At 62.2% G+C, this 24,298-nt stretch overlaps 3 protein-coding genes and 2 non-coding genes across 7 annotated transcripts; all 5 read left to right on the plus strand.

Moving 5' to 3' along the window:
* The first annotated feature begins 107 nt into the window (after positions 1-107).
* On the plus strand, positions 108-6,613 carry PTGES3 (prostaglandin E synthase 3). Of its 3 annotated transcripts, none has more exons than XM_065753920.1 (8): positions 108-144; positions 3,664-3,777; positions 3,939-4,008; positions 4,565-4,663; positions 4,870-4,959; positions 5,378-5,440; positions 5,849-5,873; positions 6,365-6,613. In XM_065753920.1, coding segments are annotated over exons 1-8 (483 nt in total). In that variant the 5' UTR covers positions 108-142; the 3' UTR covers positions 6,385-6,613. The 3 variants fall into 3 exon arrangements, with proteins under 3 accessions (XP_065609992.1, XP_065609991.1, XP_065609990.1); XM_065753919.1 differs by lacking the exon at positions 108-144 and adding an exon at positions 777-802; XM_065753918.1 differs by lacking the exon at positions 108-144 and adding an exon at positions 3,193-3,242.
* Positions 6,614-7,655: 1,042 nt separating this feature from the next.
* Positions 7,656-10,629, plus strand: ATP5F1B (ATP synthase F1 subunit beta). Its single transcript, XM_065753895.1, has 10 exons — positions 7,656-7,821; positions 7,967-8,149; positions 8,458-8,632; positions 8,768-8,889; positions 9,114-9,298; positions 9,381-9,539; positions 9,652-9,774; positions 9,845-10,057; positions 10,146-10,347; positions 10,447-10,629. Exons 1-10 carry the CDS (start codon positions 7,680-7,682, stop codon positions 10,542-10,544), a joined length of 1,602 nt encoding a protein of 533 aa, XP_065609967.1. The 5' UTR covers positions 7,656-7,679; the 3' UTR covers positions 10,545-10,629.
* LOC136059795 (small nucleolar RNA SNORD59) lies at positions 8,186-8,260 on the plus strand. The gene has a single exon (XR_010623306.1). It is a non-coding gene; the product is annotated as a small nucleolar RNA SNORD59 (small nucleolar RNA).
* On the plus strand, positions 8,972-9,045 carry LOC136059794 (small nucleolar RNA SNORD59). The gene has a single exon (XR_010623305.1). It is a non-coding gene; the product is annotated as a small nucleolar RNA SNORD59 (small nucleolar RNA).
* Positions 10,630-11,655: 1,026 nt separating the features above from the next.
* BAZ2A (bromodomain adjacent to zinc finger domain 2A) lies at positions 11,656-24,298 on the plus strand. The gene is made up of 29 exons (XM_065753868.1): positions 11,656-11,789; positions 13,303-13,443; positions 13,766-14,317; positions 14,536-14,715; positions 15,167-15,376; positions 15,553-15,777; positions 15,861-15,921; positions 15,995-16,103; positions 16,179-16,280; positions 16,390-16,600; positions 16,678-16,739; positions 16,883-16,948; positions 17,024-17,215; positions 17,290-17,544; positions 17,797-18,011; positions 18,091-18,165; positions 18,782-18,944; positions 19,047-19,106; positions 19,197-19,332; positions 19,411-20,027; positions 20,108-20,333; positions 20,416-20,571; positions 20,651-20,817; positions 20,896-21,173; positions 21,278-21,410; positions 22,140-22,286; positions 22,391-22,587; positions 22,710-22,853; positions 24,036-24,298. The coding sequence occupies exons 2-29, from the start codon at positions 13,305-13,307 to the stop codon at positions 24,196-24,198; spliced, it is 5,241 nt and encodes a 1,746-aa protein (XP_065609940.1). The 5' UTR covers positions 11,656-11,789; positions 13,303-13,304; the 3' UTR covers positions 24,199-24,298.

Genomic DNA, 24,298 nt, shown 5'->3' on the forward strand with positions numbered 1-24,298 from the left:
GCGCCGAGCCCGGAGCCCTCTGAGCGCCGGAGCCCCGGCCCGCACCGCAGCACCGCGCACCGCAGACCGGACCGGAGCGCCCCGGAGCCGCACGGGCCGTCCCCCCGAGCAGCGCCAGCCGGAGCCGCCGACGCCACTCGCCATGTGAGGCCCTGAGAAGAGGAGGGGGGGGAGGAACCCTCCCGTGCGCGCCACAGCCGGGCCGCGCCGGGCCGGGCCTCGCCGCCCCGTGAGCGGTGCGGGCAGCGGTGACCTTCACGGGGCCGCGTCCTCGCGTGCCCCCTCCCGGAGCTCCGCGCCCGACGGAGCAGTGGGGCCCGGCTGGCGGCCTATCCCGGCGGAGCGCCGCGAGGGTCCCCCAGAGCCGCTCCGCTCCGCCCGGGCCGCGCCGCCGCGCAATGAATGGGCCCGGGCGCCGGGGCGGGGCCGCCCGCTGCCGTGGTCTGGGGTGGGGCCTGGAGGGGGTAGACAGGGCGGGGGGGGACGTGGGGGGCGGCGGAGCACCGGAGGCTCCGGGCCGGGCCGGGTGTGTGTGCTGAGGCCGTCGGGGAAAGGGAGGAGTGGGTGAGGGTTGGAGGCTATGTCCCGTAGGACTGCGAGGAGTGAACTCAGTGGGAGCAGCAGCGCTGTTCTGAGGGGTTTTATTCGTCCAAAACTCCTTTCTCAGTACTTGGCCGTTCAGTGGAGCATCCGGTGGGAGCAGCGGTTTTCCCCTCGGTGCTGGTGTGGTCCTCACCATGCTGCTGCTGCTCTGGAAGTCTGAGCTCTGGGGCCAGGGAATGTGACTGAAAATGAGAGAAATGTAACAGAGCAGAGTGCTCCGTGTAACCTTTGAAGAGCGCATCATCCTGAAACCTCAGCGCTGCTGCATTGTGCCTGGGGTTTTTCTCAGGGCCCAGAGCTCCCACGTGGTTCTGGGAGATAAAAGCAAAAGTAGTTAGGCAGACCGAAACTTGTAGTGCTGCTTCTGGAGCGGATGGTTTTCTCATCCGAGGGTGAAAATCTTGTCTGGCAGATGATGTCTGCAACCATCTGGGCTGTCAGGGTGCTCTCCAGGGCAGGAAAGTGCCCTCCCAATGAGTTGCAATTTACAGAGTGGGCGAGAGGAAACACGTGGGCAGCTTTGGGAACATCCTGGACAGCCTCAAGCACTGCCTGGTGTGACCTGAGGTCAGTATTGGAGGCACAGAGCACAAAGTTTCCCCCCGGCTGTGCCCACGGAGGGGTGTGGGAGCTTCTCAAAGCCAGCACAGTGCTGCACTGGTCATTGCCATCTACATGTGATGACTGGAGGAGGGTTCAACACAGGTACACAGTGTCAGTGCCTGTTCAGGATGTCCCCAAAATCTGTGGGTGGTGGTGAGAGCTTACCAGGAATTCAGGAGAGGGCTCCCATTGCTGGGCTGGGCACTGCTCTGCACTCAGTGGTTTGTTGCTGAGTGGGAGGTGATGTTTATTTGCTCTGTTTTAGAGCAGTATGAATGTGGTTAGAACAGGAGAATGATCCATCACCAAAGCACACACTGCAGTTGACAATGTTGGCACAAGGCTGAGGTGATGTTAAATTAATTTATTCCTCTCTCGTGCTGTTAGCTCAGCTGTGTAGTGAGGGAGAGCAGGGCTTTGCTTAGTGATCCTGACAGCATTTCTCAGTGTTGTGAGGAAATAAAAAGGTTCTGCGTGGGGGAACCACTGCTCACCCATGATCGGGTTGGAGCAATTGTGGTGTGGGCAGCAGAGTTGAAATGGTGAGTCCTACCTGAGATGCCCTTTCAGCAGCCCAGGGAAGGCCTCTGTCCCCCTGTGAGGAGGAGAGGGAGAAATAAAAGGACAGAAAAATCCGTGAGTGGTTCTCATAAAACTTCAGCACAGTTTTAATGTGATACAGTGAGCACGTTCAGCGTGTGGGGAGGCAACAGAAGTTTGCTGTTCATGAATTGCATTCTAGTAAATGTTCTCGGTATAGCTGCGATGCACGTGAGCTTCTTACAGTTGTAATGTGGTTTGTTAAGGTTTTGGAGGCTCTGAGAGCAGTGCTTTTGGTGCCTCAGAACACTGCATGTTGGCAAAGATACCAACGTCAGGGCAGCACGACCGGGGAACAGCGTGCAGCTCCCAGGGAAGGCCGGGGATATCTCTATTGACACTGGAAACACGTGCAAAGTCTTCTTGCTGTTCACAAAAGCCCCAGCGCCGTGCTTAGCAGGGACACTGAGGCTGCTGTTCTGATAACAGCATGCTGGAGTGCTGCACTGCATTCGGGCAGTGGGATCTGCTCCTGGCAGCGTGAGTAGTGGCTGCTGTGTGGTGTTCTGCAGGGCAGGCTTGCTGTAGGTGCCCACAGAGCTCATGGCTCGGTTACAGCCTCTGCTCACGTGTTTGCTGCTCTCCCAGCTGCAGGCAGAGTGCTGTACCTGGCAGCTGAGGAGATGAAACTGTGTGGATTGCCTCAAAACAGTGCGAGAATCACCTGCGGAGTGGATTTACTTTGGTCTCACCGTACAGTGGCTGAGGGGATTTCAGCAGCAGTTTTACTTCCCAGCAGCTGTTCTCCTGCTGTTTGTTCTGCTCACTCACCTTTTGCAGCTGAGTTGCAGTAGCTGTGACCCAGCTGTTGTACTGCAGTCTGGAGGAGTGGTGGGGTTTGAACTTAAAGCAGTGTCTGTGAGAGTTGGGGCTGTGGCTTTGGGCTCACAGTAGTGAAGTGGCTTCACCCCGTGTGTCTCAGTGCAGGTGAGCTCCATACCAGCAGCTGAACGTGCTGGTGCTGAGCAGATGAGTTGAGATCTGAGCTCAAAGCTTAGCAGCAATCACCCTGATGGAACGTTCTGGAAACTTAATCCGTCTTCTCTTGGGTTCAGTAATGCTTAGAGTGCAGAGCTGAGTCCAGGCACCTTGCAGCATGAGGACGCTGTCTCTGCAGACAGCAGCATTGTTCTGTGTGTCCTGGTGTGCTTCTGCAGCCAGAGCCATCTAAATACAATGGGAAATGACCGTTGGGTTCGGAGCAGGAAACTTCAGTCCCAACACTGAAATTCCAGCGTCGGTCACGCACCTCTGGAACGTGGCCTGGGAGTGAAGTGTCTGTGCTCACTGTGCCTTAGCAACAGCAGCTCCTGCTGAGTGCCCGTGTGCTGGATGTTCCCCTCCGGGGAGGGCTGGATGTGGTGGGAGCTGGCAGGGCTGCAGTCACCCCTCCGGGCTGGGATGGGTCCACTCGAGCAGTGCTGCACACCTGGAGGGTGCGTTGCCCGTATGGAGCTGAGGGTGTTTTGTGGAGGCCTGGACTGGCAGCGGGTTGTCCTGCTGGCTGCAGGAAGGCAGAAGTTAGGCTGTGTCTCGAGGGGTGACAGCTTGGGGTTCAGGTCTGCAGATGTAAGGAGTTGAGTAGGGGTCAGAACGGTGGTGGTGTGTGGTGCTGATTCCAGCTCGGCTTTGCTTGAAGGTCTCTGGCAGCCCACCTTCCCTTTAATCTTCATATCTCTTTGTCTGCTTTAAATGCATTTTTAAAGGTTATTAATTGTGAGGAACCAGCAGAGGTTTTCCAAATGCACTGTAACCCAAACTGCTCTATCTGGAGAAACGTGAGGGAAGGTAAAGGCGAGCTGACCAGGGCGTGGCAGAAGTCCTAACCTGTGTGTTTTTTCACTGGTCTCTCTCCAGGCAGCCTGCTTCTGCAAAGTGGTACGACCGAAGGGACTACGTCTTTATCGAGTTTTGTGTGGAAGACAGTAAAGATGTTAATGTAAATTTTGAAAAATCCAAACTTACGTTCAGGTAAGTGATGGAGGCCTCAGCACAGGGATACCCCAAGCTGAGTAATACCACTGCTGAGTAGGTGATGTTTTCTCTTTAAAGGAGCAAGATCTGTTAGCAACCTGCATTTGTACTAAAAGAGATTTCCTGCTAAACAGGATTCTTTTTTTTTCTCTTACCAGTTGTCTTGGAGGAAGTGATAACTTTAAACATTTAAACGAAATCGACCTTTTTAATAATATCGATCCAAATGTAAGTATCCTCTGGAGCTCTTCTCCTACTGCATTCTTCGTGCTGCCTGCAGGATGTTGAGCTCTTCCTGATGCATGCTGCCCACCTTTCCTGCAGCATGTTGCCCCCTCCAGGGGAGTGCTGCTTCCCCAGCTGCTGCTGCTGTTCCCATTCCATTGCTGCTCCTTCTCACGTGTGGGGGCAGGAGGGAGTTCTGCTCAGACAGTCCCAGCTACTCAGTGCCACTTCACCTGCTCTGTTTCCTCAGCTTTCATTGCTTTAATTAAAAGTGCAGCATTTCGTTCTGGATTGATTCAGGTGTGTTCATCATGGGGGCTGTTCTGACACGTAGCACGCTGTTGTGCAGCCACCCAGCGGTGCTTTCATGCGTGTGAGCTGGAGTGTGCTCTTGGCACTGTAAGAGCCAGCTTTCTCACGATACTGGAGGTAGCTTAAAGAACAGACAGTGCTTTTCAGGACAATGAATTAACCAAACAGTGTAAAACAATGAGTAATACAAGTTTGCAGTGCTGTTGGTGGTCATTTAACTCACGTTTTACCTTTTTTCTTTTCCCAGGAATCAAAGCATAAAAGAACAGACAGATCTATCTTGTGTTGTTTACGAAAAGGAGAATCTGGTCAGGCATGGCCAAGGCTAACAAAAGAGAGGGCAAAGGTGGGTTCCCTCTCCTTGGTGGCTGTAGCAGTAGCACTTGATGGCCCCTCTATTTTTGGGGCTGTGGGGGGGTCGTGTTTAAGTGATGTGGCATCTGGCAGGTTGCTTACTTTGCTGCTGGCTGGAACAGCAGTTCTAGTAGCTCTCTTCTTGCACGGTAGCAGCTTGTCTTTAATTATTTTCTTTTTGTGTGTGTTAACATGCAGCTCAACTGGCTCAGCGTGGATTTCAACAACTGGAAAGACTGGGAAGATGATTCAGATGAAGACATGTCCAATTTTGATCGCTTTTCTGAGGTACAGGAAGAAGAATTCCTGGAGGGTTTGGGTTTCTTTTGGCTGGGTGTGTGGGCAGTCATGACAGCTGCAGGGAGAGTCATCTCCCTCTGCCTTCCTCCTGCTCTCTGAGTATCTAAACATTGAGAAGGATAATTGGTACAGTGCTCATGAGCAGGAGAGCTCAGGACAGGAAATAACATCTCAGCTCTGGAGCAGACTGCAGTTGCTTGAACTTGTGCTGTGGGCTCTTGGCACTGCAGCTTGTGCTCGTTATCACCGTAGGTGTCAGTCACCTTGTAATTTCTGCATAGCAGCAGCAAGTCTTGTCAGAACAGCTGCTGGTTATCACCATTTTAAACTAGTTATAGGTTTTTAGCTTTGTTCACGTGGCAGATGGAGTTGGCTTCACTCTGTGGCTTTTATCTTTCTGGAACAGATGATGAACAACATGGGTGGAGATGACGATGTAGACTTACCAGAAGTAGATGGGGCAGATGATGTAAGTACTCTGCAGTGTAAATGTGTTGGACTGGCTAAGCACACTGCATGTTCATTGCTCCTTGCTGAAGTCAAGCTTGCTTTACTTCATAGTTATATACATATAAATGATGCCAAACCTTGCTTGTTAAGTGATGTAGTTGAGCAAAAGTAGTCTTTTTTTCCCTCTTCAGTTTTTCTGGGCACAGTTGCATCAGTGTCCCAGGTAGCTCTGGTGTCATACATCTTCTTGCAGTAATTATTGGTTACTGCTGGTCTGTAGACATCTACTGGTAAAGCTTAACTAAAGCATGTCCTGAAGATCCCATACTTCCTTGGAATATGCTCTGACAGCAGGCTTGCTACTCTGAGCTTCTGAAAGTGCCTCCTAGCATAATCTGCTCTACTTAATGTTGTTCTTTCTTTCCAGGACTCACCAGACAGTGATGATGAGAGTAAGTTGGCGTCCGTGTTTTTCTGCCCCTGTGCAGCAGTCAGTGTGTGCTGAGGGTTGGGGGAGCTGTGCAGGGCCAGCTGTGCTGCCCCGTGGGTCGTGCTAAATTTGGGCTGCCAGCTGACGCCACTGCCTCGCTTCAGCAGCGTGAGATGCCATAATCTGAAAAGCTTTTCTGCAACAGCATGAAATATTCGTGTGACCTTCCTGGGTCGCTGTAGTCCTGATGAGGCTCTGAGAGTTTGTGCAATCCTGTACAGCCAATGGTGGCAGCACAGAGATCTCTGTTGCAAAAAGCCACCTCTTCACTTCTGTGGCAGCAGCACTGAGGCCAGAGACCTTAAACTGCTCTGTGCCTTTCTTGACCTCGGGCTGTATCTTCTTGCTCACGTTCTTTGTGATGCAGTATGGCACTCAGTAGCTTTGGTTTTGCTGCTATGGCTTGTTTTGCTTTAAACACTAATACTCCTTTTTTTCATCTTTCCTCTCTAGAAATGCCAGATCTGGAGTAAGGAAAACTGTCGTCTTCAGGGTTTGGGGAAAGAACTTCATCACATTTCATAATTGAGATAAGAATTCCTGAGTTGATAGCCCTAAGGGGAGATATTGCATCCTTTAACCCATTTTTCAGTCCATTTTAAATGGCTTCACTGATGGTAGGTGTGTACCATTGTGCGGGGCAGTCTTAAGCCACGAGAGGCAATAACATTATGCATGAACCATTTTCCAGACTTCCAAAAACCAATTGAGGTGTAGACGATCGATCCAGAACAGTTGCAATAAAGTTTACAGAGCCTCCTTGCCTCGTAGCAGACGTAATTAACAATTAGCAAACCGGGCTTCAGGTCCGGTGCTCAATTGGCATTTTTCCCCCCTCTGTGGCTCACGGTTCAAAATCTGACATTGAAGTTTGTGCCCGGAACAAAACTGTTATTGGATTGGCTCCACCAAATTGAACAAGTGCTGCGCAATACCTCTGTGGTGTCTTCAGGTGTGTTCCACTGATGTTTTTATTAAAAAGGAAACGAAATTCTCTCTGTTTGGTATTTAATCGCTAGTTGCGTGTCCAGCTGTGTCCCGGTGCCATCGCTGTGAGGGGTGAGGTCCATCCCATCCCCCCATCCCCACCCCACAGCTCTGTGGGGCCGCGTCGTTGCTTGTGGATCTGTACGTGAGACCAAATGTATTTGCACTGTTGGTATGGAAGCAAGTGACAACATGTTCTACCCGATGGGGCTCTTATTTTTTTTTTTTTTTGTTAGCGAGCTGACGAAAGCTGACAAAAAACCTCAATTTCTGTTCAGAGCGCTGGGAATTTTTTTAATGTCTACATTCTTTCTAATAAACTGTTGAAGACTCCACCCTGGCTGTGCTCCCTCTGACTGCGCGGCCGCGGGATCCGCCGGGCCGGGTTCCGGCTGCGGCCGCCGACCGAAATGGCGCCGTGCGGCGGAACGGGAAATGTCCGCGTCCCGGGAGCGGGGCGGGAGGCGGAGGTCACGGCGTCCGGCCCAAGGACACGCGCAGGGCGCGTGCGCCGCCGCTTCCGGTGCGCTGCACCCGCCTCTTCCGACCGATCCGCTCGTCCGATCGCTGCTGGACGATTCTAGACGGGCGGGCGCGCGGTCCAATCGCGGGGAGGCAGGATGCGCGCCGCGGTGCATCCAACCAATCGGAGCGCGAGAGGGGGAGGTGAGGGTCGGGCACTATCCAATGGGTGAGAGCGTTGGGCGGCAGCGCGGGCCGGGGGCCCGCCCCCTGTGGGCCGTGTCGGGCGGGCGGAGCGCGGGGCTCAGTCGGCGCCGCCATGTTGGGGCTCGCGGGTCGGTGCTCCGCCGCCGCCGTTGCCGCCGCCCGCCCGGCGCTGCGCCGCGCTGCCGGGCCGACTCATGGCTTTCTGCCGCTGCTCCTCAGCCGCGGGGCCGGCCCGGCCGCCGCCGTCGGCGCGCGTGAGTGCGGAGCGGCCGTGGGGTCACCTTGGGGCCTAAGCGGGTGGGGGGCGTCGCGATGAGCACCGCTCTCGGGCCCCGTTAACGCGTCGGAGCCCCGGGGCCGTCAGCGCTGCCGTTGCCGTTGACTCGCTCTCTTCCTTAGGCCGTGACCACGCGGCGCAGGCGGCCCCCGCCGCCAAAGCGGGCTCCGCCACCGGGCGCATCGTGGCCGTGATCGGCGCCGTTGTGGACGTGCAGTTCGACGAGGGGCTGCCCCCCATCCTCAATGCGCTGGAGGTGCAGGGCCGGGAGACGCGCCTGGTGCTGGAGGTGGCCCAGCACTTGGGTGAGTGGGGCTGCGGGGCAGGGCGGGGGGGCACCCCCTCCGATGACGATGGATTTCGGTGACTTTCGTTCTTCTGAGCTCGCTGAAGCCACACGCGAAAATCTGAGGAGGAGGAGGAGGAAGGTGGTGGCTGCCGGGGGTTGCAGCCCCCGAGGGCTGCGCTTGGGGCTGCGTTTTTCCTGTGCCGTTTTTTCCTTCGGTGCCTCTCCCAGCGCAGCATCCCCTTGGCAGGGGCAGGAGGAAACACGCAGCTGTCCCCAGGGTCAGCCCGAGGGCACTGCGGTAACGTTGTCCTCGGGCCTTGGCAGGGGAGAATACAGTGCGTACCATCGCCATGGATGGCACAGAGGGACTGGTGAGGGGACAGAAGGTGTTGGACTCCGGCGCTCCCATCCGCATCCCTGTCGGCCCTGAGACTTTGGGAAGGATTATGAATGTCATCGGGGAACCCATCGACGAGAGGGGCCCCATCACAACGAAACAGTGAGCGATGCTGCAGGCCGGGCCATGGTGCTGTGTGGGGTTTGGAGGCGGGGGCACGGGGTCTGGCAGCAGTTGCTGTCTGTAAGGCAGAGGGATCTGTGCTGGACGCTCATTTTCTTTCCTCTCCTGCTGCAGGTTTGCTGCTATCCACGCTGAAGCCCCCGAGTTTGTGGAGATGAGCGTCGAGCAGGAGATCCTGGTGACAGGCATCAAGGTGGTGGACCTGCTGGCCCCCTATGCCAAGGGGGGCAAGATCGGTATGTAGCCTCCAGGGGGAGGGTGGGGGCAGAGGCACCGTGCCCACCACAATGCTCAGGGCTGGTCCCTCCACTGCAGCTTCCTTCACTGATGAGTAACCTTTTGACTTTCGTTCTACTGAGCTTGCTGAAGCAACGTTGAACTGCCTGAGGAGGAAGGGGTTGAAGGGAGACCCCAGGGTGGATGGATTGGCTCTGGGTTGAGTGGGTCCCCCTCTCCCCAGGTTTGTTTGGAGGCGCCGGTGTCGGCAAGACAGTGCTGATCATGGAACTGATCAACAACGTGGCAAAAGCTCACGGTGGTTACTCAGTGTTTGCCGGTGTGGGGGAGAGAACCCGCGAGGGCAACGACTTGTACCACGAGATGATTGAGTCTGGGGTCATCAACCTTAAAGATGCCACCTCCAAGGTGCGTGGGGCCTGTGGTGGGTTGGGCTTGGGGGCCTGCTGACACAGCAGCTGTGCTGACATTGAGTCTCCTTTTGTGCCAGGTCGCTCTGGTGTACGGACAGATGAATGAGCCCCCGGGTGCCCGTGCCAGGGTGGCCCTGACTGGGTTGACAGTGGCGGAGTACTTCAGGGACCAGGAAGGCCAGGATGTGCTGCTCTTCATCGACAACATTTTCCGCTTCACCCAGGCTGGCTCAGAGGTCAGTGCTTTGTGCCCTAGCATTGACCAGCCTGCGTCAGGCCCATCCCCATAGCGGTGCTGCCCCTCCTGTGGGCTTTGCTGCTTGTCTCACCGTCTCCTTTCCCTTCTAGGTGTCAGCCCTGCTGGGCAGAATCCCCTCTGCTGTGGGTTACCAGCCCACTCTGGCCACAGACATGGGCACCATGCAGGAGAGGATCACTACCACACGGAAGGGCTCCATCACTTCAGTGCAGGTAGTGCCAGTGCTGGGCCCGGGATGTTTTAACGCCCGCCTCTGTCCCACGGTGCCCACCCTCCCCCCAGGCCATCTACGTGCCAGCTGATGACCTGACAGACCCTGCCCCTGCCACCACCTTCGCCCACTTGGATGCCACCACGGTGCTTTCCCGTGCCATCGCTGAGCTGGGCATCTACCCTGCTGTGGACCCGCTGGACTCCACCTCCCGAATCATGGACCCCAACATTGTGGGGCCTGAGCACTACGACGTGGCCCGGGGTGTGCAGAAGATCCTTCAGGTGAGGGGTGGGGGATGGGGCGGTGACCCCCGGAGATGTCTTGGGCTGCACGAAGCCCTGGCCACTCACCACCCACTTTACCCCACAGGATTACAAGTCCCTGCAGGACATCATCGCCATCCTGGGCATGGATGAGCTGTCTGAGGAGGACAAGCTGACCGTGGCCCGGGCCCGCAAGATCCAGCGCTTTTTGTCACAGCCCTTCCAGGTGGCCGAGGTCTTCACCGGCCACATGGGCAAGCTGGTGCCCCTGAAGGAGACCATCAAGGGCTTCAAGCAGATCCTGGCAGGTGAGGAGGGGGGCAGGGGGAGCTGGGGGGGCCCTGTGCTGGGCCTGGCACCGGCTCCCCTTACCGCTGGCTGTGTCCTCCCCCCCCCCCCCCCCCCAGGTGAATACGACCATCTCCCGGAGCAGGCCTTCTACATGGTGGGGCCCATCGAGGAGGCAGTGGCCAAGGCAGAGAAGTTGGCTGAGGAGCACGCGTGAGCAGGGCTGCCCCCACCCATCCCGGCTCCCTGTGGGGCCAGACCCAAAGTAATTTAAGGTTTCCAATAAAATGTTGGTGAAAACAGCCCGGGCCCTGCGTGCGGAGGAGCCCCTGCTCATGGGGCAGCCAGAGCGGGCTCTCCTTCCCCACCCAGGGGTAGATCTTTGGGGGTCTTTGCCCTCTCCCACCCCCCCTGCACCATGGGGGTGGGGGGGAGTGTTGCTGCAGCAGGGCAGTGCCCTGTTTTATATCCAGCTGTGTATAGCAGTGCAGAGCCTTTCCTGGGGGGGGTGTCTGCACCCATCCAATGTTCCCCCCCTTGTGTGGGGCGGCCGGATGGAGCCTCTGGAGCAGGGAGAAGCAGTGGCAGCTGCCTTCAGCGGGGGGCAGGTCAGCCTCGCCACCCCCACCCCATCGTGCAGCACAAAGGGCTCCCGCCTGGCCCCGCCAGATGGGGCTTTGTCTGCGGGTCCCGGGGGGGCGGCCCGAGCCCGCCCTGCGTGGGAGCATCGAGGCCCGAGCCCGGGGGGCTGCGGCCGAGCGGTGCCGAGTTGACTGGGGGAAGCGCGGGGATCCCTACAGGGTGAGGAGGGGTGGGGGGAGTTTCCTCAGCAGTGCCCCCCTCCTCCCGCCTCAAAGCGTTACGGCCCCTTTAAATGGCGGTGCGTCCCGTGCCCGGGGGGGGCGGTGCTGACATCACGCGGGGCCGCGAGTACCGGCTCAGCCCCGGGCGGCCCTGCGGCACCGGCACCGCCCGCAGGTACGCGTGAAGTGACGCTGGGACCACCCCCCCCAACCCACCCCCCGCCCGAGATTCTGCGCTGCACTGCATCGCATCACACGGAACCGGGACGCTCTTCCCACCCCCCCCCCCCCCCGGCGATGTCAGCGGGGAGCCGGGCCCGGTTGGAGGAGTAGGGGAGGTGGGGGGGGGGGAGGCGGCGGCCCCACGTGGGGGATTTCCCCCTCCCGCCCCGACCCCCTCCGGGGGCGGAGATCCCCCCCCACGTGGGCGCGCGCCCGCCCCGCGCTGACGCCGCCGCCGCTCCCGGTGACGCCACCGCGGTGACGCGGACGGAGAGGGCGGGGCCAGGACCGCCCGGCGGCGCGCGGCGCTTCCTGCCCTGCGCCGCTCGGCCCGGTTCGGCTCTGCTCGGCGGTCCGGTCCGCGCGGAAGGACCGCGCCATGCGGAGCCGCCTCCCTCCCCGCACCGCGTGAGCCGGGCCCGCAGCGCCGCTGCCAGGTGCGTGAGGAGGGGGGGGGCGGCGGGCGGAGCGGTGCGCTGCGCTCGGTAACGGCGGGGGCGGCGGTTGGGACCCGCGGGGCGCTGCTTCCCCCCCCCCTCACCTCAGTCCCATCTCCTCTCCCCCTCCCCCCCTTTCTTCTTTCGGCTTCCCCGGTGCCCTGTTTCTCCCCCACGCACTTTTCCGCACCGACCGGCCCGGTAACCCCCCCCTCACCCCCACCCTCCCCCCCCCCCCCACACGGTCTCTTCGCGGGGGCGGCTGCCGGAGGACGCCCGTTGCGCTGCGGTGCGGTGCTCCCGGAGCTCCTGACCGGTACCGGCTCCCCCCGCACCAACCCCCCCCCCCCCCCCGCAGGAAGCGGTCGGGAAATGGCAGCGGGGGGGTGCGTCGCGTCGCGTTGTTTTGAAACGGCCCCGGCTCCGGGAACGGCCCCGCGGAGTCGCGCAGTGCTGTACTGAAGGGGCGCGGGGGGGCACGGACGGGTTGGAGCTGTCCCCCCCTCCCCCGCCCGCTCGCGGCTCCGGTTTCAGCCGTGGCCCAGTTCTGCGCTTTGCCGGCAGCGGGCGGCGCTCCGGGGGCGGCTCCGGTTGGGACGGGTCCGGCGTCTCCCCCCCTCATTCCGCGCTCGTTCCCACTCTTTGCCTTTATTTCCCCCCCCCCCCCCCCCACGCACAGCAGCAGCACCTGCCCGGCGCTGCACCCCCCACCCCTCTGACCTTTAGTAGCTCCGGAGCATCAGGGTGGGGGGGTGGGGTGTTGTTAGAAGGGTTCTCCTTTTAACCTCAATCGGGGCAGCCCCGGGGGCGGAGTGGGGGGAGAGGGAGGGGGACGCGCCTGCGGCGGGGATGTGTTCCTCCCGGGTGGGGGTGGGACGGGGCTCGTGTCCCCGTGGGGCCGTGACGAAATCCCCGCCCGGGTTACGACACGGCCACGCTGAGCACTGCGGCGGAGGAGTCGGTGCCCTCGATGTCCGGGGGGGGGGTTGGGGGTGTTGAGGGGGTCCCTTCGCATCATCTGTCCCCGCGGAGGGGGCGCGCAGTGCGGGTGGACGAGTGCCCCCAGCTGCGAATCGAGGCCGTCCCCGTCGGAGCAGCTGCGGGCACTGTCCCTGGGGGTGGGGGGAGGGGATGGGGGGGGGGGGTGTGGGGGATGGGGCTGCGCGCCCTCCGGCACCGCTGGGCCATGGCCGGGGGGGAGGGGGGGATTTGTGGTGGAGCACGGAGTGGGATATGAGGAGCAGCCGTCCCCACGCGCGGCGCCGGGAACCGCGGTGCTCCCGGGGGAGAACCCGGGCTGCGCCACGTCCCTGCAAGGTCATGGACACACGGGGGGAGGGGGGGGCACGGGGACCCGTTGGTGCCATGCCACGCTGGGGGCCCGGGGATGGGGCAGGGAGTGATGGAGCCCTTCCTCGGGGCCGCTGGAGCACGGTGGATGTAGGGCCGATCCTGGGGGTCGTGGTACTGCCAGCAGCTGTGACCCTGCACCTTTCCTCCCCCCCTCTCACAGCTATGGACACTGATAACCATTTTGGTTTCGCGGGTCTTCCCCCCGCACCCACTGCCTCAGGACTGAAACCCACCACGCCTTCCTCAGGGGACAGCCCGTACAGCAACGGGGCCGCGCTCAGCTTCCCCCCACAGGGGAAAAGTGAGTATGGGGGGGGGGGGGAGGGGGGTTAGCCGGGGGTCCCTGCGGCAGGTGGGGCTCAGGATGGCAGAGCCAGTCCTGGCTTCATGTCCTTGGAGTGTCCCCATGGTACCACATGGCTGGGGGGCCATGAAGTGGCCCCATCCCAAAAGAATTGGTCGTGTCAGGGGCTGCAGGTGTGGGTTTGGCCATGAGCTGGTTCCCCCTTGGCCCCACATCGCAATGGTGGTCATCCCTCCGTCCCCAAACCCTCTCTCGTGCTGCCGGTGTTGGGCAATCTCCCACCGTATCTTTAACGCATCGTTCTCTCCCCCTCCCGCAGGTCTGAACGGGGGCATGAATGTCAATGGCTTCTCTACTGTATCTCACACCACTACTTCAGGGACCTTCACCTCCAGCACGCATTCCTCTGGGCCCCCCCACCTCCACCCCTACGACTGCCTCTGGGACTACGCGCAGTTCCAGCCCCCCGGCGGCCTCAAGGACAGCGGCCTCGCACAGTTCCCCCTTAATGGTGTCACTGGGGGTTCCCGGCCCTCCTCCCCCGGGCACAGCGCGAACCTGCGGGGCACGGGGCCGGAGCTGTGGGGCAACGGCACCGCCGGATCTATGGGGCTGAACTTTGACTCTCAGGAGTTGTACGACTCCTTCCCGGAGCAGAGCTTTGAGCTGATGCCCAACGGCCCCACTAGTTTCTATGCAGCCCCACAGCCATCCCCCATGCTGGGCTCCGGAGAGCCGCCCTTCCCACTGCCCGGGGAGGAGTTGGGGGGTGACACAGATGATGCTGAGGCCTCCAAGGAGCTGCCCAACGCCATCACCGAGAACGGGGCCGGGCTGGTGGGCAGCATGGAGCTGGAGGACACGCAGCCAGGTAGGAGTGCAGCCCCAAGTTGCAGCTATGGGGTCGTGTCGGGCCGCTTTGGGTGCACCCACGGCAGCAATCCCATCTGCAGTGCCCGTGGGGCTGAGACCTCTGGAGGGGGTGGGGGGGGGGTCCGAGGCACTGGGAGGTAAGGGGGGGTTGAAGATACCCCCTGGGCCGGCCCCAGTGCCACAGGGTTTGTTCCCGGTGCTTTCTGCTCCCTCCAGATCTGAAGCTCTGTGGTTACAACGGCTCAGCCCCCACCGCGGTGCCGCTGGGCCGGGAGAGCCCGGGCCTGGCCCCCACTGCCAGCAGCCTGGGGTCCGCATCGCCCATGGCCGCGCCGCTGGAGGACGCGCAGCTGCTGAGCGAGGACCCCCTGGAGCCCTTCGAGGCCTTGGCCAGAGGTAGGGGCTGCGGGCGGGGGGCTGTGGGCAGCGTGCGGCCCTCTCGGGGCGATGGCGATGGCTGCGGCCCTGGCGCTGAGCGGCCCTGGCAGGAGGGGCGGGCCGGGCCGCGCGGTCCCTCCTCCGCTCCGTCCTCCCTTCCCAGCGCAGTGACGAAGCTGTTCCTCAGCGCCTGAACTTCCGCGCTGGTGAACATCTCCGCCGCCGCTACGGCCATTTTGGGCTCCGCTTCCCAACGGAGGAGGCGTGGCTGGGGGCTGCGAGATCCCTTAACCCCTCTCCTCCCGGTGCTCGTTGACTGAGGGAGGGGGTGAAGGGGGGTCGGTTGTCCCCACTGCCCCGTGAGCGGCCGTGTGGGTGTGCGTACCCCCAACGTGCTCAGAAGTGGGGGACCCCCCCCCCCCGTGTGCAACCCCACTGAGCTCCTGGCACTGGTCCCCCACCCCCCCAGACCCTGACACTGGTGACCTCTATGCGATGGATGAGGCGCAGCTGGTGGGTGACAAGTCCCCCTTGGAGGATCCCCCCGATGACACACCCGGCCCCCCCCTGCCCGCCTCCAGCCCCCCCCTGCACGCCACCAGTCCCTTCAGCCTGCTGACAGCCCACCACCCGACCCCCCCGCTGCTGCCCAGCCCTGGCTCGCCACCCCCCCTGCACGGTATGTGGAGCACCTTTGGGTGGTGCTGAGTCCCAGTTCGGTGCTGGGTGCTGTGCTGCACATGGGGGAGGGGGGGGAAGGGGGATGTGCAGCCCTATCCCTGTGCTCAGGAGGGGGAGCTCCCATGGGTGGAGCAGGAAGGGACATTGGTGGCAGCACTGATCTCGGCCCTGCAGACAGCAGCCCAGAGCTGAGCAGCAGCCACACGGGGCCGGAGCAGTCGGGGTCTCTGGAGCTCAGCGCTGCTCTGGAGCCAGAGTCCCCATGCCCCTCTGCTGAGGAAGAGGAGGAGGAAGAAGAGGAGGAGGAAGAGGAAGAAGCAGCTGACAGCTGCACAGAGGCTTTGGCTGCTCCAGAAGAAGAAAGCAAGGAGGCTGCCCCACTGAGCACATCGGTGGGAGGTGAGGATGGAACCGCCACCCCCCACACCTCTCAGCTGTGTGCCCCCCGCACCCCCTGAGCCGCACTCCCCTCTGTCCCGCAGGCGATGTCCCACGCAGGCGCATTGCCACCCCCGAGGAGGTTCGCTTCCCACTGCAGCACGGGTACGTGGGGTCCCCATGTCCACGTCCCACGCAGCCATACCGGACCCGGACTGAGCCCCCCCTCTGTGTGCAGGTGGAGGAGAGAGGTGCGCATCAAGAGAGGGAACCACCGCTGGCAGGGAGAGACCTGGTACTACGGGCCCTGTGGGAAGAGGATGAAGCAGTTCCCGGAGGTCATCAAGGTACAGCATGGGGGGGCTGAGCTCTAAGCAGCCCCCAACTCTGCCAGGGTCCCTCATCCTCCTTCTGCCCCCCAGTACCTGAACAGGAACGTGGTGCAGGATGTCCGCCGTGAGCACTTCAGCTTCAGCCCCCGGATGCCGGTGGGGGACTTCTACGAGGAGCGGGACACGCCGGAGGTGAGCGCTCATGGTGCTCTGTGGGGCCCCACACTGCTCAGTGCAACACTACTGTGACCATGGGGCCATGGGTCGCTCCCTTTGGGGCTGACCGGGTTTCCTCCCACAGGGTCTGCAGTGGGTGAAGCTGAGCCCCGAGGAGATCCCGTCCCGCATCCAAGCCATCACCGGGAAGCGTGGCCGACCCCGCAACGCTGAGAAGGTGAAGCCCAAGGAGCTGCCCCCCGTGAAGCGCGGCCGCGGGCGGCCCCCCAAGGTCCGCATGGTTGATCTGCTGAGCAAGACGGATGCACGGCTGCTGAAGAGGCTGGAGGCCCAAGGTACCCCCCCCCCCCCAGCCCCCAGCCTTCCCCACTGCCTGCTTTCCGTCACCAACTAACCATTCCCATTCTCGCAGAGGTGCTCAGTGATGAGGACAAGCTTAAAATGAATAAAATCAAGAAGAAAATGAGGCGGAAGGTATGAGCTGTGCTGGGGGCAGCCTTAGGGCCTCTCTATCTTGGTGGCTGACATAGGGCCTTCCCCTGCTGGTGGGCACAGAGCAGACCCCTGCCCTGACCAGTGGGTACTGCCGGTCCCTGAGCTGCTGTTGTCCCCCCTAGGCGAAGAACAAGCAGAAGCAAGAGGCGAAGGCTCCCAAAGCAAAGGATACCAAGAAGAAGTCCAAGGTGGGTTTGCACAGCAGCCATGGGGCAGGGAGGGAGGGGGCTGGAGGGGCCAACCACCCTGGGGTCTGTCTCCAGGCCAAGGAGAAGAAGGGCAAGGCAGAGAAGGGCAAGGACAAGGGGCGGCCCAAGGAGAAGAAGGGCAAAGGGACACGCAGGGTGGACAAGGGGCTGCTGGCCCAGCGGCGCCTGGAGGAGCGGCAGCGACAGCAGCTCATCCTGGAGGAGATGAAGAAGCCGACAGAGGACATGTGCCTGGCGGACCACCAGGTTGGGATGGGGAAGGGGGGTCTGGTGGGGCTGACCCCACAGCCCCTGCGCTGACCGCCCCATCTGCCCCGCAGCCGCTGCCGACCTTCTCACGCATCCCAGGCCTGGTGCTGCCCAGCCGCGCCTTCTCCCACTGCCTAACGGTGGTGGAGTTCCTGCAGAGCTACGGGAAGGTGCTGGGCTTCGACCCCAACAGGGACGTGCCCGGCCTGAGCACGCTGCAGGAGGGGCTGCTGGGGGTGGGCAGCAGTGCCGGCGCGGTGCAGGACCTGCTGGTGCGGCTGCTGCAGGCTGCACTCTATGACCCCGGGCTGCCCCCATACTGCCAGGTACTGCTCCTTCTCTGTGTCTGTGCCCTCCTCTGTGTCCCACCTCATTCCCTACCCTGGGACGGCAGTACCATTGGTGCCCAGGGTGGGTGAGCACTATGTTTTGGGAACTGCTGCTGGCATTGCAGCCCCATCTGGGGACACCCCACCCCAGACTACGGGTTTTCCCATGTGTCGCCCACTGGGGGTTCTCCCTGTGTTGTGCCCTTTCCGCTGCCCCCAGCACCTCTCTCTCTCTCTCTCTCTCTCTAGTCCCTGAAGATCCTGGGTGAGAAGGTGTCTGAGATCAGCCTGAACCGTGACACCGTCTCGGAGGTGCTGCGCTGCTTCCTGACAGCACACGGGGCCGAGGCCGAGCTGTGCATGGGGCTGCGCACCAAACCCTTCCAGGCTCTGCTCCCGGAGCGCAAAGCTGCCATCCTCGCCTTCCTGGTCAACGAGCTCAACAGCAGCGCCCGCATCATCAGGTGAGTGTGGGTGGGGGGAGCACCGGTTGTGCCTCCCCCTCCCCCACCCACGGGGCTGAGCCTCTCATCTTCTTTGCAGTGAGATCGACAAGACACTGGAGAGCATGTCTGCCTACAGGAAGAACAAGTGGATCATCGAGGGACGGCTGCGCCGGTGGGTGCTGCAGTGTGGGATGGGGATAGGGATGGGGCCGTGCTGTGAGATGGGGGCAGTGTTATGGGATGGGGACGGTGCTGTGCCATGGGACAATGCCATGCTGTGGGATGGGGGGGGCAGTGCCATGGGACAATGCCATGCTGTGGGATAGGGGCAGTGTTGTGGGGTGGGGATGGTGCTGTGCCATGGGACGGTGCTATGCTGTGGGATGGGGATGGTGCTGTGCCATGGGACGGTGCTATGCTGTGGGATAGGGGCAGTGTTGTGGGGTGGGACAATGCCATGCTGTGGGATGGGGGGGGCAGTGCCATGGGACAATGCCATGCTGTGGGATGGGGGCAGTGTTGTGGGGTGGGGATGGTGCTGTGCCATGGGACGGTGCTATGCTGTGGGATGGGGATGGTGCTGTGCCATGGGACAATGCCATGCTGTGGGATGGGGGCAGTGTTGTGGGGTGGGGATGGTGCTGTGCTGTGGGATGGGGATGGGATCATGGCTGTGCTGTGGGATGGGAATGGAGCAGTGAAACCCTTCCCCCCCTGACTTGAGGGGCTCTGGGCACAGTGGGGACTCAATGCAGGGTCTCCACTGTCACTGTGCTGTGTTCCATCAGGTTGAAGGTGGCCCTGGCCAAGAAGACGGGCCGCCCCGAGTCAGAACTGATGGCACTGGAGGATGGGCGACGCCGGCGCAGCTCCCGCCTGAATGAGGAGCCCGGGCTGGAGCTGGAGGAGGAGGAGGAGGGTCGGGGCCGCCGCTCCCGCCGGGACGAGGAGGTGATGTGGGCAGTGGGAGCTCTTTGGGATGGGATGAAGTGAGAGTGGTCTTGGGGTCTCCCCTGGCCCTGATGGTCCCTTGCACACCCCCCCCCACCCTAGGTTGACACGTCCACCTCCAGCATCCCTGAGCTCGAGCGGCAGATCGAGAAGCTGGCCAAGGTGAGTGGGGACTCAGGCTCTTTGGGTCCCAGTACTGCTGCGACCCCTCCCCCCCTCACTGCAGCCCCTCACCCCGAGCCCTTCCCACAGCGGCAGATGTTCTTCCGCAAGAAGCTGCTCCACTCCTCGCAGACGCTGCGGGCGGCCTTGCTGGGCCAGGACCGGTACCGGCGGCGGTACTGGGTGCTGCCCCACCTGGGGGGGATCTTCGTGGAGGGGGCGGAAGGTGAGCGGGGTTGGGGCTGTGGGGGGGGGCATGCTGAGGACCGCCCCGGTGCAACCCACCCTCGCTTCTCCCTTGCAGTGCCCGAGGAATGCCCGGAGGAGCCCCCGGAGCAGAAGGTGCTGTGCCCGGTGCCCACGGTGAAGAAGGAGCCACCGGACCCCAAGGTGCCGGTACCGGTTCCCCAACGGGTGACCGTGAACTGTGTGGCTGCACGTGCCCGTGGACGCCCACGGAAGAGCAAAGAGGAGCCACCCCCCCGGCCTGTCTCCTCACCCATCCCCCCGCCCGTCTCCCCACCCATCCCCCCACCTGTCCCCCCTAAATCGCCACCCATCAATGGGGCCCTGGAGGAGCCGCTGGCGCTGGGGCAGAGCCAGCACGACCTCAGCCAGTCCGCCTTCCTGTCCTGGCTCAGCCAGACACAGCCCTCACTGCTCACTGACGCCGTGCTCACCCCAGACAGCAGCCCTGGAGCGGGGGATATGGGGCTGCCCCCCCTTGAGGCTGCATCTGACCCCATAGAAGAGGAGAGCAGCACAGAGACTGTGGAAACGCCTGGGCCGTGGTTCAGCCCTTTGCCCCGTGATGACCGGGTCCCCCTCTTGCCCTCTTCGGCTGAGCCCCCACCACCCCACAGAGAGCAACCCCACAGGGAGCAGCCCCTCAGGGATCAGCCCAAGGCCTCGGCCAGGCAGGTGGGTGCTGCAGTGCATTGGGGGGGTTTCTTAGTGGTGATGGGTGGTGATCCCCTGCTCACTGTGCTCTGTTCCTACAGCTGAACGGGCTCCCAGCAGACGACCCCACCTCCCCTCTGCTCGCCTCCACCCCAGTCCCCACCGGTGCCAGGGCCCCCCCTGCTTGCCCCCGCAGTCGGAGCAACCTGGAGAAGCTGCAGGACCCCCCGGGGCAGCCTAAGCGCCGGGGGCGGCCCCCCACCAAGTTCTTCAAGCAGATGGAGCAGAAATACCTGACGCAGCTGACGGAGCAGCCGGTTCCCCCTGGTGAGAGCACTGCCCCGGAGGGGGTGGGGGGGAGGGTTGGGTAGCTCTGCAGGGCTGAGCTGAGCATGGTGCCTCCTCGCAGAGATGCGGAGCGGGTGGTGGTGGCTGCAGGACCCCGAGCAGCTGGAGGCGGTGGCACGTGCCCTGCACCCCCGTGGCATCCGGGAGAAAGCACTGCACAAACACCTGACCAAGCACAGGGAGTACCTGCGGGAAGTCTGCCTGCGTGCTGCTACGGGTACGGGCTGCGTGCGGGGAGGGGGCTGCGGGCGTGGGTCCACATCCTCCCCCCTGCTGATCCCTCCTTGCATCCCCAGACCCCATCTTCCACCCCCGGCCCGAATCGGCCGCCGTCACCGCCGCATCTCAGGAAGCGTTGGCCCAATGGTCGGTGATGGAGAGGGCGTATGAGGCCGACCTGTCGGTGCTGCAGTGGGTGGAAGAGCTGGAGCAGCGCGTGCTCATGGCCGACCTGCAGATCCGGGTAGGTGGGGGATCCCTGTGCTATGGGGCTCAGCCCCACGGTGTGAGCATCTCAGCCCTGAGCACCGCCGTCCCATAGGGGTGGACGTGCCCCAGCCCGGACTCCACGCGCACTGACCTGCGGTACTGCGAGCACAAAGTGGAGCCTCTGGAGGACATCACGGTGCGCAGCCGGCGGGACGGGCTCCCCCCACGCCGCGTGGACACCAACCCACTGGACCTGGCCGTGCTGCGCCTCGCGGCGCTGGAGCAGAACGTGGAGCGGCGGTACCTGAAGGAACCGCTGTGGGCACCGCACGAGGTGGTGCTGGAGAAAGCGGTGCTGAGCGGCCCCGAGGAGCTGAGCCCCACCGAGATGTGAGCTCCCCCCCCTTACCCTACACATCACGGGATCCCCCCCCCCCCCCCCCTTCCAGGTGCCCTGCTGAGCTGTGTTTTCCCTTCGTCCCCTCCCCCAACAGCGCCTACGAGATCACCCCCCGCGTGCGGACGTGGCGGCAGACGCTGGAGCGGTGCCGCAGTGCAGCGCAGGTGTCGCTGTGCATCCACCAACTGGAGCGCTCCATCGCCTGGGAGAAGTCCGTCAACAAAGTGGTGAGAGCACACCCGCTAAGATGGGGGGGGCAGGGGGGCCTGGAGGGGTTGATGGGTTCTAGGGAGACTGGGAGGGGTCTGGGGGGGGACGACTGGAAGGGGTCTGGTAGGGTCGAAGGGTTTTAGTGGGGGCTTGGAGGGGTTGAAGTGTTTTAAGGGGGGAGACTGGGAGGGGTCTGGGGGGGGAGGGTTGAAAGGTACTATAGGGGGCCAGGGGGGACTGAGAGGAGGCTGGGGGGTTGAAGTATTCCAGGGGGGGACTGGGAGGGGTCCGGGGGGGACTGGAGGGGTCCAGGGGGTACTGGGAGGGATCTGGAGGGATTGAAGTGTTCTAGGGGGGGACTGGGAGGGGGATCTGTAGGGGTTGAAGTGTTCTAGGGGGGGGACTGGGAGGGGGATCTGTAGGGGTTGAAGTGTTCTAGGGGGGGGACTGGAGGGGTCTGGGGGGGGTTGAAGTGTTCTAGGGGAAGTCTTGGGGGGGTTGAAGGGTTCCAAGGAAACTGGGAGGGGTCAGGGGAGGGCCAGGGTGATCTGGGGAATGCTGGAGGGGTCTAGGTAAGGCCTGGAGGGGTCGGGGGGCGGTCTGGAGGGGTCAAGGGAGGGCCAGAGGGATCTGGGGGGTGCTGGAGAGGTCTAGAGAGGGCCAGAGAGGTCTGGGGGGTGTTGGTGGGGTCTGGGGGAACTGAAGGGGTGTGGGGAGCACCGAACTGAGCCCCTCATCCCCCGCAGACGTGCCTGGTGTGCCGGCGTGGGGATGACGATGAGAACCTGCTGCTGTGCGACGGCTGCGACCGCGGCTGCCACCTCTACTGCCACCGCCCGCGAATGGCGGCCGTGCCTGAGGGCGATTGGTTCTGCTCCGTCTGCGTCTCCCGGGTACGGTAGGCGTTGCGGGGCTGCGCGGTGCCACCATCGGGGCCGTGTACTGTTGGTGACCCTGTGTGTGTCGTCCCGTCCCCCCCCACCTCCCCCCCCCCCAGGCACAGCAGTACCCAGAGCCCCTCTCCCCGCGGCGGGGGAAGAAGCGGAAGCGGGGCCGCCTGCCTGGGGGGGGCATAGCGGAGGAGGACAGCAGCCCCCGGCGCCGGGCGGCATCGCGGCGCCCCGAGGGGGTGTCCCCAGCCAAGCGGCGAGCAGCCCCCCCACGGGGCCCACCGGGGGACCTGACCTTCTGCGAGTGAGTGTGGCAGGGCTGGGAAGGATGGGGGGAGGGGGGGAGCACATCCCCAGAGCCCCCCACCATCACCACTACCCAGCTCCTGTCTGTGTCATTCTCCCCCCCCCCCCCCCCCCCACCAGGATCATCCTGATGGAGATGGAGGCACACGAGGATGCCTGGCCCTTCCTGGAGCCCGTCAACCCCCGCCTGGTGCCCGGCTACCGCCGCATCATCAAGCACCCCATGGACTTCGGCACCATGCGTGTGCGGCTGCTGCGGGGCGGGTGAGTGATGGTCCCCCTCTGTGCCCCCCACCCCTCTATGTCTCTTCCCTCTCTGCTGCCAACCCCCCCCCCCCAACATTTCTCCCCTTTTCTACGGTCCTCCAACATCTCTCCTATCTGTGTGCACTCCCTTGTATCTCCCCACACCTCTCCCCTATATGCTGCCCCCCAATATCACTACTGTATTGTATGCTCCCCTATATCTCCCTCTACATTTCACCTCTCACTCCCCCCAATATCTCTCTATGTTATGCCCTCCCCCATGACTCTCCCCTATATGTCCCCCACATCTCTCACCTGTCTCTCCCCTATTTCTCTCTCCTGTACACTCCCCCCCACATCTCTCCCCTGTATTATGCACCCTCATACCTCTCCTGTCCCTGTTCCCCCCAACAACTCTCCCCTACATGCTCCCCCCGTATTACGCCTCCCCATGTCTCTCCCCTATGTCTCCCCATATCTCACCTCTCTCTCCCCTATGTGCTCCCCTCAATATCTCTCCCCTGTTCTGCCCCCTCCACGTCTCTCCCCTATTATAACCCCACATCTCTCCCCTATATGCTCCTCCCAATATCTCTCCCCTGTTATATGCTCTCCTGTATGTCCCCCCACAACATTTCTCCCCTATATTATGCCTCCCCATGTCTCTCCCCTATATGTCTCCCCATATCTCACCTCTCTCCCCTATGTGCTCCCCTCAATGTCTCTCCCCTGTTCTACCCCCTCTCTCTCCTATATTATGCCCCTCCATGTCTCTCCCCTGTATAACCCCCCAACACCTCTCCCCTTTATGCTCCCCCCAATATCTCTCCCCTATTATATGTTCTCCTGTATGTCCCCCCACAACATCTCTCTCCTATATTATGCCTCCCCATGTCTCTCCCCTGTATGTCTCCCCACATCTCACCTATCTCTCCCCTGTGCGCTCCCCCCAATATCTCTCTTCTGTATTCTGCCCCCTTCATGCCTCTCCCTTATGTGTCCCCCCCCCACATCTCACCCCTATATTATGCCCTCCCCATGTCTCTCCCCTATCATCTCTCCCCTATATGCTCCCTCCAATCTCTTTCCTATTCTCCCCCACCCATCTCCCTCCTGTCCGTATCCCCCATCCATCTCCCACCCGTATACCCCCCCCCCCAACATCTCTCCCCCCACACCCCAACCCCCCGCCCCCCGCAGGTACTCGAGTGCAGCACAGTTTCGTGCCGATGCCACGTTGGTGTTCGATAACTGCCGGACCTTCAACGAGGACGATTCGGCCGTGGGGCGCGCGGGGCACAGCATGCGGCGCTTCTTCCAGAGCCGCTGGGAGGAGTTCTACCAGGGCCCCCCCCAGCACTGACCGCTGCCTCTGCTGACCCCAGGGCCTACCCCAGCCCCCCCCCCCCCCCCCCCCCAACCCCCCCCTCCTCCTCCACCAGCCCCGACCCCCGAAGCACCAC

The sequence above is a fragment of the Cyrtonyx montezumae genome, unplaced genomic scaffold (assembly GCF_038088225.1).
Source record: "Cyrtonyx montezumae isolate F1298 unplaced genomic scaffold, pur_monq_1.0 scaffold_85, whole genome shotgun sequence".
Taxonomy (NCBI): Eukaryota; Metazoa; Chordata; class Aves; order Galliformes; family Odontophoridae; genus Cyrtonyx; species Cyrtonyx montezumae.

What these genes read in the sequence shown, in the direction of transcription:
- ATP5F1B (XM_065753895.1), top strand. Translation starts at nt 7,680, where the DNA reads ATGTTGGGGCTCGCGGGTCGGTGCTCCGCCGCCGCCGTTGCCGCCGCC. An exon ending in GGCCGCCGCCGTCGGCGCGC is followed by an intron (nt 7,822 to 7,966) that starts GTGAGTGCGGAG and finishes TCTCTTCCTTAG; the next exon opens with GCCGTGACCACGCGGCGCAG. An exon ending in TCACCCAGGCTGGCTCAGAG is followed by an intron (nt 9,540 to 9,651) that starts GTCAGTGCTTTG and finishes TTTCCCTTCTAG; the next exon opens with GTGTCAGCCCTGCTGGGCAG.
- PTGES3 (XM_065753918.1), top strand. Translation starts at nt 3,208, where the DNA reads ATGGGTCCACTCGAGCAGTGCTGCACACCTGGAGG. An exon ending in TTAATAATATCGATCCAAAT is followed by an intron (nt 4,009 to 4,564) that starts GTAAGTATCCTC and finishes TTCTTTTCCCAG; the next exon opens with GAATCAAAGCATAAAAGAAC. An exon ending in ATTTTGATCGCTTTTCTGAG is followed by an intron (nt 4,960 to 5,377) that starts GTACAGGAAGAA and finishes TTTCTGGAACAG; the next exon opens with ATGATGAACAACATGGGTGG.
- BAZ2A (XM_065753868.1), top strand. Translation starts at nt 13,305, where the DNA reads ATGGACACTGATAACCATTTTGGTTTCGCGGGTCTTCCCCCCGCACCC. An exon ending in AGCAGCGCCCGCATCATCAG is followed by an intron (nt 18,012 to 18,090) that starts GTGAGTGTGGGT and finishes TCTTCTTTGCAG; the next exon opens with TGAGATCGACAAGACACTGG. An exon ending in GAGCTGAGCCCCACCGAGAT is followed by an intron (nt 21,174 to 21,277) that starts GTGAGCTCCCCC and finishes CTCCCCCAACAG; the next exon opens with CGCCTACGAGATCACCCCCC.